General features: G+C 35.3%; 1 protein-coding gene across 1 annotated transcript; it reads right to left on the bottom strand.

Annotated features, from left to right (window-relative positions):
- Positions 1–3,554: 3,554 nt before the first annotated feature.
- Positions 3,555–14,095, bottom strand: LOC113295500. Its single transcript, XM_026543830.1, has 4 exons — positions 13,248–14,095; positions 13,122–13,137; positions 4,785–5,015; positions 3,555–4,652 (listed from the first exon to the last, which is right to left on the bottom strand). Exons 1-4 carry the CDS (start codon positions 14,093–14,095, stop codon positions 3,555–3,557), a joined length of 2,193 nt encoding a protein of 730 aa, XP_026399615.1.
- Positions 14,096–14,605: the final 510 nt, after the last annotated feature.

Genomic DNA, 14,605 nt, shown 5'->3' with positions numbered 1-14,605 from the left:
GCAGGTGCAGTTTTCCTTGTTAACAAAATTCTTCATGTCTTTCTTTACTTGTTACTTCCGCATTATATTCGTGTTTGATATAATTAGAGTTAAAGCAAGTGATTCGATAATCAACCTAGGCAGTTTCTAACTAAAACTATATATAACCTACAAGACTTGTTCTTGTGAATTCGTATCTTTAAATATAGATTACAAGACTCGCTCTTGTTGGGATTCGGTTTGTGTATTGTTCCATATATACTTGGTTGATCTTGGATATTGATTTTTGAGATCGTCCAAGAGTTATTGTATACAATCAGGTTTACGGATCTTTGAATATTTAAACTACTGATTTACAAGAAAGATAAACCATTTATGCAATCATATATAAGGATTTTTTCTAAAGGTCTACTATTGATAGTATTAGATTTTGTCTTATAGATCCAAACAAAACAATTGGTGGTGTAGTGGTTCCATAATAAGCCAGATTGGGTTTCCGCAATAATCCAAAATTGATTTCTGTGATAAACAGTAAGGCTTTCATAATAAGCCATATTAATATTCCACAATTAGCTGAAATTGGTTTCCAAAACCATATGGCTTAAAAAGCCGGATCTGGGCATCCAAAATAAGACAGATTGGGCTTTCATAATAAGCCATGTAGGGATTATAAACCATATTGGGCTTCTAAAATAAGTAAGTTGAATTGAGATTTTACGATAACGATAAGCCATGTTTGGGATTCCATAGTAAGTCAAATCGTGCTTCTAAGATAAGCCATTTGTTGTAGTTTTGGAGAAGTTTATATGTCCTCCATGCGTATCGTTTTTAGAGGGTAAAAACATCGTCCCTTCTTAATTCTCAACTTGTTGATGGATTAAGATAATTAAATCCAATTGCGACCACCATGGTATATATATATGGACACCCTCAAATTATATGTAAAACGGATAATCCTATAGTTGATAAAATGGTTGTGCTTACTCGAATTATGAGTTGAACCTATTGATATCGCAAGACTCGTATCACGATGAAACTTAGGTACCACGTGCTAAAGTTTTTCATGTACTGAAATACTATATGTTCCCAAATATGTGGAGTCGATGATATGACCTTTTTAAGTGGTTGTATCTCTGCTTTAGTATAGCTTAGTTATAATCACACAAAAAATCCCTATGTTTCTCCTTGTGGATTGAATTTGTTCTTATTGTTATACTCTTATTTCTAATTGAGAAGTGGAAAAACTTGAAATAATTTTGCTTGGCTAAAATCCAACCAATCATTTCTTTAAAATGTCTACTAATCATCCTCCTTCTAATGTTTACCATGATATTATTACTCCTCGTATTTCAACTGAGCATAATGCAATGCTTATTAGAATACCCACTGTCGATAATAAAAGTACGAAAATCCACGAGTGGATTTCTAAAAATATCTAAAATGGAAAAACACACAAGAAAATAATTATTAGGGAAAGTTGCCACCCAAGTTATGGAGTTGGGACCCAAATGAAACACTGGTCCAATTACAGAGATAAGTCTGAGAATCAATGTACGGACTAGGAAGGTTTGAGGCACCTAGCCCGTCCAATCCGAAGACTGGCCTCTACTTTATATTTGGGATATTAGGATTTTAATTTGCAACAAGTATATTATGAAAATGAGCATATTGTTATAAACGTGTAATTATGTTAAGAATATCTACGATAAATCTCGTTTATCACTGGGATGCCCTGGTGTCTTTACCTATAAATAAGGACTCTAATGTTTGCATATAGTACTGATTAATAGAATTTATCTCTCTCTTGTTTCTCTCTACTTTGTGTCTCCTTCTCTATTTTCTAGTTTCACAAGACGTTATCAGCAACGTATCTCTAATCACTAAGCTATAAATAACAATTGATTTTTTTTTGTAGTTTATTTTTATTTTAGAACCTTAACTTCGTGTATTTTGGGTTTTAATTTTTCACCTTAGCTTATCGATCAGTTGAGCATATACTTTTTATTGTTTATCGGTTGATTTAGCTTGATTTAGTAGTCAAGATCATACGATATATGATCACCCGCGTAAAGAAATCTACCTATTTTCATCTGATAAATTATTGTTATATTCTTTTTGCTCACAGTATTTTGTTTTTGCTTACACATCCACTAGTTTGGCCGTTCCGACGACATAAAAGATTTCTACGCTAGGCTTTTGGAGTTTGTCTCTTATTGGCAGCAGCCTAAGTTGTTTATTGTATAATCAATGGTACTGATTTTAACTTCGCTTTTGTATTGCATGTAGGCAAAGCAACTCATAGATGAAGTCTGTGACTACCAAGTTACATCTTTGTCACTGTGTGTTTCGATCTGCGGATGCGTGAACCAAAAGGTACCCATATAGTGGACGTTTTGATATGGCGGCCGTCCACCGTTATACATTAAAATCTTAATTGTCTTTAAATTATTAGTAATATTTTCTTTTTGGGTTTCCAGTCTTTGTACATATTAAGTTGTATTACCTACGGGTGATCAATTTTTAACAAAATTTTGAGTCTCCCCTCTTCTCTTATTCTTTTGTATAAAAAAAATATGCATTGTAAGATGGCTTATAGTTTCTATTCCTCTAATGAAACTATAATCATCAAAAGTTGGTGTTATTGTATATTTGGTTTACCTTTATAGTAACTAACCACGTGCATGGTTGAAAAACCTACGACCAAACAAATTTGGTATCCTTGTTTTCTATATAAGGATCATGTGATTTATCCATATGGTTTTTGTTTTTCTTTTCACAAGAAACCATCCGTCAACCACAAAGTGGATTTTTCTTATGCGATGGCTAAAGCGACGATATTTTTTTATCTTGTCGATTAAATTTTGGTAAATGGTACCAACCAATTGATATTGGTTTTTATCCATCAGTTTTCTATAATGAGATGTAAAAATTGGCATTCTGAACTTTTAGCCAATTTTGGATATTGAATTCTATTCCTTCAAAGAAATATTTATCAACCAAAAAGTAGATTTTTCTCTACAAAGAATAACGATAATGAGTTCTTTATTTTTCCAAAAGAATCATTTAAACCAAATTGAATTAGATTTTTCTATATCGTTATTATTGTTTAAGCTAATAGAAAATACCAATTCGAATTTGTTCAATTCGTAATTGGAATATTCTAAGGACATTAAAGGTGAATGGGTGCGCATCCGGCTTGTTAGCCTCTATTATTAGTCCTTGTAGTGACTAAATTGATCTTGAATTCATTTTCTTTTGAAAAAGAAAATATCCATAATATCATTCTCAATATCTCATTGATCCATGAGATCACAAAATTATCAGAGATTTGTTTGCATTTTTTTAATGAAACCAAAATATATTAAGAGCTAAGGAAAGTTATATACAGAGATGTCACAACCTTGAGTCATAGCATTTATAATATTACATTTCAGGTTGTTAGGAAGGGTATTACTTACATAAAAAAAACCTTTTTTACATATTTCCCATTTTACTAAACAGTCTGCTTCCTTATTCAACTTCCTATGTACATAAGCTACTTTTTCATAAACCTGATTCCCCAAAAGAACCTTCACCTATGACAGTATGCCTTTTGATCTCCATTCGCAACTTGAAGGTTTGTTACCCAAAAAATTCTCCACATTCTTACAATCAGTAAGCACCTTAACATTGTGCAGATTCAGTTCTTCCACCCATTCCAAAGCTTCTTTCACTGCGAGGGATTCTCCACATTTTGAGCTTGTTGTGAATCCTGCAAAAATTTTAATATCAACAATCCGATCATTAATCCACAATACCAATCCCACCCCAAATTCACCCGTTTCCTTATCAAAAGAAGCATCTGTATATATACTTCTTCTCGTGTTCCTATTTGCCAACATTATATTATTAATGTCTCTGGAATTAACACAATTCCTATTACATATACCAACATTTTCTTTTTTCATCAGTAAAGCCCATCCATCAATTGCAATTTTAATCAGGTTAATACATGCTATTGGGTTTGGTTTTTCTCCTTGAAACACTACCATATTCCTATACTTCCAAATCTTCCAACATATTATACTAAAAATCTCCTTCCATTCATGCAAAGGAGGAGAAAACCAAGACTTCACCCATGACAGAAAATCATTAGTACCATTTGGCATTTGAAAACCCAAACCAGACCAAACTGTCCTAGTAAAACTGCATTCCCTGAAAAGATGGTTCGATGACTCCCTTATATCATTCATACAAAGCATACAATAAGGATTAAAATGCCCTAAAACATCATATACTTTTGACCTTAAAATCAACACATCTGCCGCCATCTTCCATACAATCAAAATTACTCTAGGAAGCAAATTCAGACGCCATAGATGTAACAAAAAATTATCCAAATTACTAGAATTTTCATGAGTCAGAATGTTATATGATGATTTTGTTGAAAACTCTCCATCCCTTCTACCTTCCCATCTAATCCTATCTTGGTTATTTATATCAATATGGATAGCTTTAATTCTGTTTGCAATTATAGGATTAAAAACTGAATCAATCAAATTCCGATCCCAACTACCATTTTCCCTTATAAGATCAGAGACATATTTCAATTCATTATGATGCCAATCAGCTAAAGGACCCATGCCCGCTATCCAGTTATCTAAAGCAATGTTAATGCTTCGACCGTTACCCACCTGCCAAATACTATTTTCTTTAATTACTTCCAACCCGTTCCTAATACTATGTCAAACCCAAGATATATTATTCTCCCTATTCTTATGAAAAGGGTGAGTTCTAGGAAAATATTTTCATCTTAGTAACCTGACCCATAGAGCATCTTGATTATGAATTAACCTCCATCCCAATTTAGCTAGAAGAGAAACATTAACCATATGTGGATCTCTAATCCCAATACCACCTGCATATTTTGAAACTCTAATGCTATCCCAGGCTTTCAGATAGAACGGATTTTTCGGGTTATCTTTGTCCCACCAGAAATCTCTTTGCAACTTATCATACTCATCTAGAACAACCTTTGGAAATTTAAAACACTGCATCTGATATATAGGATAAGAAGATAAAGAAGATTTCATCAGAACCATTTTCCCTGCTCGTGATAAGAGTTTAGCTTTCCACCCATTTAAAGCCTTATAGGCCCTATCTAGCAAAGGTTGAAAATTCAATGCTTTCCTCCTACCAAAAAATAGCGGTGTCCCTAAGTATTTAGCATATTTTGAGATTCGTTGGACCTTTAACATTTTAGCTAAAATTTTAATATGTCTTTAAGGGAAAAACAGAGAGAAGACCAAGAGTAAGATAAGCGGCAAGAGGGATTGTATTGATAGAAAAAACCATATTACATAGCAGAGTATGCTTTATATATAACCATGGGAAAAACCTAACTACCTAGTTGGGCCGCACATCTATGGGTCATAGGCCCTACAACACTCCCCCTTGTGCAGTCCAATAGAACTTCATACGCAGTGCTTCACATATAGTGCTTCGAATGTAATTCTTCAAATGTCGCCCTCTCCTTGATGACTTGTGCCGAAATCAATTGCCTCATTAAAACTTTGACAAGTAAAAAACTAGTGGGATAAAACCTTGGTACAACTCTTCATATGTAGTACTTCACATGTTGTCTCTTACTTTACATGTAGTTCATCACATGCAATACGATCTTCACAGATCGATGAGTCTAAGTTAATTGCCTCGTTAAAACTTCGCCAGGGAAACCCAGAGGGACAAAACCTGAACTAAAGAAAAAGAGTACAATATTAAGCAAACTTAGAACATAGTTCGACTCGAATATGAAGGAAAACCCAGTGGGATAAAACCTTGACGAAGGGAAAAGAGTACAACGTGACAGATGCAAGTAAAGGTGATTTTTTGCAAATGATCACTTTGTTCCGTTGAAGTTGATTAGTTGCTTCACAACTCCTAAGGAAGAAAATCCTAGTGGGAAAGACAATAGCCTTAGTTGGGAAATTACTTCCCGGTGTTTGTTGTTGTCTCATTAAAAACCTTGCCGAGCAACAAAACCCTGTGGGGAAAAGTAACCTCGGTGAAGGAAAAGAGTTCAACACACCATTAGATGCTCCCCCTGATGTCAGACAATTTTCATTAGTCTAATGCAGTCAAAAAGAGTTTATCACACTTTACTTTGGTAACTTAGATGTTTATAGAACCATGTTGTTGATTCTGGAAGTTACGTTGCTTAACGGACTATCGTGTTTCATTTCTTTGATTCATATATTTTTCAATAATATCAACACGATCTTTATGTCTTCAACGTTCAATACACTTGATGCTTTTAGCATTGTCTCGCTAAAAACCTTGTCGAGTAACAAAACCTTTTGGGAAAAACTATTCTCGATCGAAGGGAAAAAAAGTACAACACAGCTTCAATTTCGAAGTAAATTATGTCGACATCTTATCCTTGGATCCTCCCCCTGATGTCGGCATCTCCCCATGATTACTTTCAGAGTTGTTCCAGACTGTTCCTTTAGTCATGTACTTTTCGAAATTGAATATCGGTAATGACTTAGAAAATAGTCTACCATATCTCCCCCTGATTACTTTCGTTGGAGAAGATATTATTGGTCCTTCATAATCAACAACCTTTGGATTGCAGTTCCTTTAGCATTCCCTTTTTTTATGTCTTTGCACGGATAAAGCAAACTCTTATCAGTGGTTACTTTTAAGTATATGATTACATTAATTATACCATTCCAATGACGTTGCGTTGGCGCTGAGCTATATCTAGCTAACAAGTTCACCGAGGATGTAACATTTGGTCGAGTATATTATGTTAAGTATATGCGTCTATTGTACTAAGATAAGGGAAATTCATCTCCCGACACATCTTCGTCATCTTCATTTAGACGAATTGGTCATTTACTTACATTTGTACCTCGACTAATCATGGGAGTGCTATCAGGATGCATGTCTTTATTAAATTGCCTGAAAACTTTAGACGAATAAAAACTGGTATAATAATATACCACAAGCTCGATCTTTCCCCAGATTTTTCATCTCAAATTCGGATTTCAAATAGCTTTAAGATCTCTTATTACATCAAGAGTACCCATCATGTCTGTACCATCGACATAGATAGCTACAATTCCAAATCAGGAACTTTCTTGTGAATACGCAATGAAAATAACTTACTTTTCTATCCCCTCCAAATCAAATAGTCACTTAGACGGGTATACCACATCCGCCTGATTGCTTCTATCTATAAGTGAGCGTTTTAACTAACTGTAAACACACTCTGTGGTTTAGAGTCACTTGATTTGGGTAACAAAAGGCTATCAATTACTTTTGTAAATATCTTCTATCTCTTGATTCTTTCAGAGATACGTAACAACCACATACATATGCTTCATTTCAAGTCCTTTTGAAATTACCAAGCTAACTGAGTAGCGGAACACTATGAAGTTCATTACAAGAGAACAATTCCAGGGCTTTGTGAGAAACCTCACACCACAAGGTGAGTCTTTATCCTTTAAGCCTTCTTTCTTCTCATTATGCTTTGTGACAAATTAATCATGTATGTCCAATAGGCTTCACACTTGGTTGGTTAGCACCACCACACCAAATACTTGTATATTTTTCAAAAAACCAAGTTCTACCTGGATTGTATAGGCCAAATATGCTATTTATTTGAAATTAATCAAAATAAAGCATGGTTCGATCTCATTGTGCTCAACTTCTGGAGCAACTATTTATGGATTATATCATCATTGTGCACGCATGATCCTTCCATTGACTCATATGCATTCTCATAATCTGTCAGGATTTCATTGTTTTCTAGAATCATTTAAAACTTCGGAGCGTCCTCTAGTTTGATTCACGGACATATCCAGGGACAATCTTATGAGATGATTTCTGATGATATAAATAAGTTGTGCCTTACTCACCTACTTCCTTTCTAGGTGAGGATTGATCGAACCAAGTGGTCGCTCCAACTTCCTTTATGGAGCCACGGCCTCAACCACACTTCCACTGAGTGCAGTTGCAACACCTTAGTCTATGGTGTATATCCCGTATTGAGGATTTGTAACTTTGCAGGTAGGTTTGCAGCTGGTATGTGTGATCTCATCACTTTAGCAACATCAGTGTACATTCTGAAAATCGAAAATTCTTTATCACTCCAAGTTTACATTTGTGGAGTACAAGAATCAATATGAGACACATTGGGAACACACCACGACAATTCCTGTTGTTCCCTTAGAAAATACTTTGTCGTATCTCCCCCTAACGACGGGAATACCGTCTCATTAAAGTGATAACCCGCAAATCTAGCGGTAAGAGATCTCCTGCCAAAAGTTTTAAAATGCGGATAATTGTTGGGAACTCATTTCCAACATAACTACTTAACAGTTTAGAAGACCCATCATAGTACGATGTGTAGTCGTAATGGAACATATATAGTGCAACCAAAAATGCGTAAGAACACGAATGCCAGGCTTAAATCCAGTTACCAACTGATACTCAGAAAAGGTTGACTAATATTGGGTTCTAAAAACGAATTAAGTAAGATGCGTGTAATATTGCATATCCCCAAAGCAATAAAAAATAGGTTGGTACGCATAACCTATTCCTTAGGATCCATCTGTAACCTTTGATGATAGCCTCTGCGAGACCATTGGGTATAAGATGCTCTATATTGATCCTATTAAACATGCAATATTCATCAAGTCCTTTTGATGAAAATTCTCTAGCATTAACAAGGGTGGTGAGCCTTTTCACTTTTCATTGTGTAATATGTGCTAGGATTTTTACAAAAATTAAACGCATCGTTTGTTGTGAGCAATAACTGATTCAATGCGTTGAATCATCCACCAGATCCATAAATCACTTGAATGGTCCGCATTATGCGTGGATATATGTTCATTAACAACACTTTATTTCTTTGAAGAATGAGTTATTTACCATTTGCATCTAAGGAAAACAAGGCGGTCTCAACCATGTTTTGCTAAAGAAAGACTTTGTAAGATGAGTGACTTGCTTTGTTACTCTAAAGCATAATGGGGAGAGGTAGTGCAAATCTAGTAAATTTAGAAATCACTGATTGTGATAGATGCCGTAACTTCGCATTCTATTAGTTCATTGTCTTGTACACTCAAATGAAGTGACGCCCGTGTTAGTACTTCAAAACGGAACATCGTGTCACAACCAATGTGCCTTACGGTTATGTCAAAGTCTTTATGAATCAATCCCAATCAGTTCATTGATAGGGTCAATATAAATTCAATAACTCAAGTTCCAGTGATTTACAATTCACTAGATTGACACATTAATTTTCTAAGGATATGCTTCCTTCCACATTCATTAGAAATAGTTTATAGATGCAATCAACTTCATTCTCATTGTAAGTTTACAAAAAGGTAGGTAATAGTTCATGCATGAACACCCTTTGGTGTGATTAACCCTTAGTACATACAGAGATTAGACATTGAGTCTTGAGAGATTTAATAAGTGGTGTGGCCTTATTAAGTAACAAAAGTAGGATTCGATTCAATTACTTTAGAGCGAATATATGTTACGTTTCATCCAGATATATCTCAAGTGCTTTAGAGAATTTACGTCTCGTGGTTTCACTCCATAAGTGTAGACATTGTATCTAGTTCAACTGAATAAGATAGTCAATTGGCCAGGCAAAGTTCTTGTTGCATTAAAGTTGATGTGAAAATTGGTTGCTATTATGATACACACATTACATTATGTATACCGACATCTATGACCAGGTGCATTTCCAACTCTTTCATTTATGATGGGAGCTAGAGTTACATTTTAGCTTCATCCCATATTCAGTTGATACGTGTACTTTGGTGTCATTACTAGTGTGTGTGTGGGGGGGGGGGGGGGGGGGGGGGGGGGGGGTACATCTTTGTCTCATGATATATATGTCCCTTTTCACATGCTTTATATGAGTCGGCATGTCTAACCCTCATTACTTCGGGGTTCTTTCCATTTTCAATTTTGCTACATTTAGCATAATTTGAGAATATTCATTATCTCAACAGGCCAAGAGAATCTCACTACACATGTCAACCACTTACTTTAGGAATATATTACTAAAGATATTTCTCTTGTTGCCATACTTCAACATATACTGGTTCGTTAATTAGTATCATGGATGAAGTTGAAAAATTGATATTTTCTGACTCATATCATCTTTTGTGAGTTCTTCCATAAAATTGGAATACATGTGATTTTATTTGTAATGTATCTTTTGAAAATGACTCTTTAATAGTCGAGCCAGTGGATTACATCCCACGGGACATTTCAAATTTGGGGAGAAAATATCAAGTACACAATAATGGTGCTCAAGTAATTCTAAACCCCAAATAAATACATTGGAATTGAGTTGGTACAACCAATTGAATAAAATACACCATTCAACTATAGCCAATATCATATTCAAGAGAACAAATAACATTAAGACCAAAATTCTTAATGATTGAGATAAATAAAAATAATTTAAATTGACTGTTTATATGTTGTTGACTTATTTTAAGACAAAAATAAACAAAACTAGGCATATTCTAAAAATAAATAAATAAGCCTAGCATATAAAAACTCGCGTTATAGTTACATACCCCAAGTCGCAAGCCGACCTTAAGTTCCCACTGTACAATACACATGCAAAACCAAGTTTCGGTTCCCCAAGCGCATATACAAAACCGGAACAGCGTTGGCCATGCGCGTCCCAACATCCAAAACGAGGTCAGGTTGGAATAGCAGCAGGTGTAGGATCCGGGTTGGAACGGTACAGGATCAGACGGGTTGGAACGGGACCTGATTTGCTTTCTCCTCGGACCAAAAAAAACAAAACAAGAAGATTCCCTCCGTTCATAAAGTTCATGTAAACAGACACGCTATGTAGTTAATATCGGATATCGGTTCATCTCGGCCGGGACCGATATACTGGTACGATTTTATATCGGGGATATTATCGTTGAAATATCGGTATAATATCGGTTCTAGATTTAGAGACTATAATTTTATATTAAACATTTTCTCCACACATTTTCGGATAAGATATAATAGATAACATCAATTTTATCAAAAAAACAAAAGAGTAACTTTAGTAACTTGCTTCGAGAGCTACATGCACCTCTACTACCACCTGGAAGACTTTCTTCGCCAAAATTACCCTTAAACTTTATAGAAAACGACCAATACCGTCTCATATCGGGAAATGTAGGAAAATTTCGTATCGACCGATACGGCCGATATTTGACCGAAACGGCCGATATTCGACCGATACGGTCGATATTATCGGGCGAATATCGTATCCCCGATATCCTTCTTATCGTATCGTTCTGGGCCGATATCCGAAATATCCCCGATATATCGGCCGATACGGCCGATATTGACTACATTGCAGACACGTAACGGTAGGAGGTCAGTGGACTAATAATCATCTTAAAGGAAAAATACGTATATTGATCTCAGTATCGAAGTAGGATCATTATAAACAATTTAGGCAAGATAGTTATTTAAATCGCATGTGATGGGCAATAATACAGACATCCAAAGCAAGATGAATCAACCATACAACATACATGAGGTTATTTATTTTAAAATAGGTTCATAGACATCATGAATGCAATCAAATCCGATTAATTTGAAAACAGGGAAACATACATTTTAAATCTTTAAGGGATCTGATTGAAAGAAGAATGAGATGGGGACAAAACCTTTTCTTTTTTTTTGCGGAAGCCGCTGAGCTTGTGCTTTTTTAACGGATGTGATTGAGAAACCATTCTTTATGGATGTGAACACATAAATCACGAGGGCTAATATGTGTTCACAAACAATGTTCGCATATAATAAAAACTCTTGAATTAAATGGCACATGCATAAAATAGATGATGCTATCGATTCATCGACTCAAAGCCCTCGGGCTTATCACTGCCTAGTCGAATAATATCAGGAAAATGATCGTATGAAGAGTAAGACTACGGATACGAACATAAATACGAATCATAAGGGATATGCGATGAATATAAAAGTGTTGAAATATAAATAAGATGGAGATTTACGTGGTTCGGCACTAAGGCCTACATCCACGGGGGTTGGTGTTTCACTATGTATTGAATGTTTACAAAGACGAATGAATTTTGAGTATACATTAGTCTGCGGAAGCAGGGCATTTACTTACTCTTCCTATTTCTCTCTCTTATGTTCTCTTCTAAGGGTTGTGGATTGGTCGCCCCCTTCTCTCTTAGTGGAGAGGGGTATTTATAGGGTTGAAATGTGGGTCCTACTTCTGAGATGCCGTTGCAACCTTATATTCTTGTGCTTTGTGCCCATTACGCAGAGGTCTTCGGTATATGCTGCGGTCTAAGCTTGAATACGAAGAGCTATCCTCGCTTATTCCATGAGCTGATTGACGTGTGTATATCTCTTGGTATTTAATGCGAGCAGTTGGACGTCTGCTCGTGTCAGACAAGTGTCTCTTAGTCTGGTCACATCCATGTCAGTTAAACTCTCTCTCAGCCGTTGATCTTGGATCTTCCTTGGGATAGGATGTACTAACACCCGAGGGGTATTATCTGGTGCTCCTATTTTCCATCATACCTCTGTGATCCTCAGTCCTTGAACGTCAGATCTGCTGACCGGTGATATTTTCTGATGAGATGCTCCCCTAGGTTATGACTGCTTGTTATCATGTTTTGATGTCTCGCTTTGCATGCTTTCCACATGTCTCTTCCTGTACACGTGGTGGATGATGAAATGTGTACATACAATGGGGGAAAAATAATCAACAAATCCAACCGGGTACAGCTTCGTTCTTTTGATGGCAAAGTAAGGAAAGAAAATCATCGATTCCAACTTTTAACTTCAAGGTAGAACTCGTGCATGATAACGTCATTAAAGGAAAAACAGAGAGAAGACCAAGAGTAAGAGAAGCATCAAGAGGGATTGTATTGATAGCAACAACCATATTACATAGCAGAGTATGCTTTATATATAACCATGGGAAAACCCTAACTACCTAGTTGGGCCGCACATCTATGCGCCATAGGCCCTACAACAATATGCTTATTATGCACCTTTTTGCTAAAATAAACTCCTGATTTATGAAAATTAATTGTCTGCACGGAGGAAGAAGTAAAGATATCAAGAATATTCATCGAATTTCTAACCTCCGCTATATCAGCCCTACAGAAAATAAAACAGTCATCCGCAAACAAGAGGTGTGATATTGTTGGACAGTTATAATTGAATTAACTCCTGAAAAAGTCTTTTGATTCTCAGCATTTAAAAACAACCTTGATAGACCCTCTAAAGCAGTGATGAACAGATACGGGGAGATTGAATCTCCTTGATGAAGCCCTCTAGTCGGACAAAACTGAATTCCAGGAATCCCATTCAATAAGACCGTTGACTTAACCGTGGAAATGCATTCATATATTAAGTTACACCTTCTCTGAGAGAAACCTAAATTCTTAAACATAAAAATGATAAAATTCCATTTCATTTTATCAAACGCCTTGGATAAATATAATTTCAGTGCTAAGTAGCCCTTTTTATATTTACTCGTTTCCATACTATGCAACATTTCATGCACTATGACTACGTTATCCACAATCTGCCTTTTTGGTATAAAAACATATTGATTCGGCGAAATGATTTTGTTCAAAACATTTTTAAGCCGCAAAGATAAATTTTTTGAGATGAGCTTATAAAGCGCATTACTTAAGCTTATCGCCCTAAAATCCACAGGAGTAACTGGATTGTCTACCTTAGGAATAAAAAAAATAAAAGATTCATTCAGAGAATCCGGCAATTTCCCTGTTTGCAAAAATCTTTTAACTAATTCAACCACTTCAGTCTCAACCAGATTCCAATAGGTTTGAAAAACTCCAGGTGGATAGCCATCAAGCCCTGGAGAACCCCAAGGATTCATACTAAATAAAACACTTTTTATCTCTTCCACATCTGACATTTTAACTAGCTTTAAATTTTCCTCTTCTGTAACAACTTCACTAATGATATTATTAAAGACACCATTAATTTGCCTACCAGAAGAAGTATTGATCTTAGCAAAATGGTTCTTTAAAAGAACATCTAACTGATGTTTATCTTCAATCCATAATCCAGACTCATCCCTAAGCATATGAATCGAATTATGTCTTTTTCTATTAGACGCCACTACATGAAATGTTTGCGTATTTTCAATGTTTTTGGTTTTGACATATAATTTTTATTTATGTTACAAAAAACAATCCATGGTTGATGGTAAATATGTATGTCTATTAAGTCTACATTTTTTTTTTATGTCGAAAGACATATTTCGTAACGAGTATATATCTCGAACTAATCAGACAATACTTTACGAAACTTGAAGTTTTCGTATATGAGATAAAAAGAAAATTCCACCGTGATCAGGGGGAGAGCATACATTATCAGAATCTTATGTTAATTAACTTAAAAGTTATAACAGTTTCTCTCTAACACGATCAAAATCGAAAAAAAGTTGTCATTATTAATTGGTGTGAAATGTCTCATTTTGCTTTTATATAAGCTATTGCCTTTCGAAAGGAAAATCCAGTCACATATAGCAAAAAGTAGCATTTTAGAATAAGCTACATATAGTACTTCAATAGAGTCTATCAAAACAAGATCC

Source organism: Papaver somniferum, chromosome 7 (genome assembly GCF_003573695.1).
Source record: "Papaver somniferum cultivar HN1 chromosome 7, ASM357369v1, whole genome shotgun sequence".
Taxonomy (NCBI): Eukaryota; Viridiplantae; Streptophyta; class Magnoliopsida; order Ranunculales; family Papaveraceae; genus Papaver; species Papaver somniferum.
This window is presented reverse-complemented; position numbering and strand designations above follow the sequence as displayed.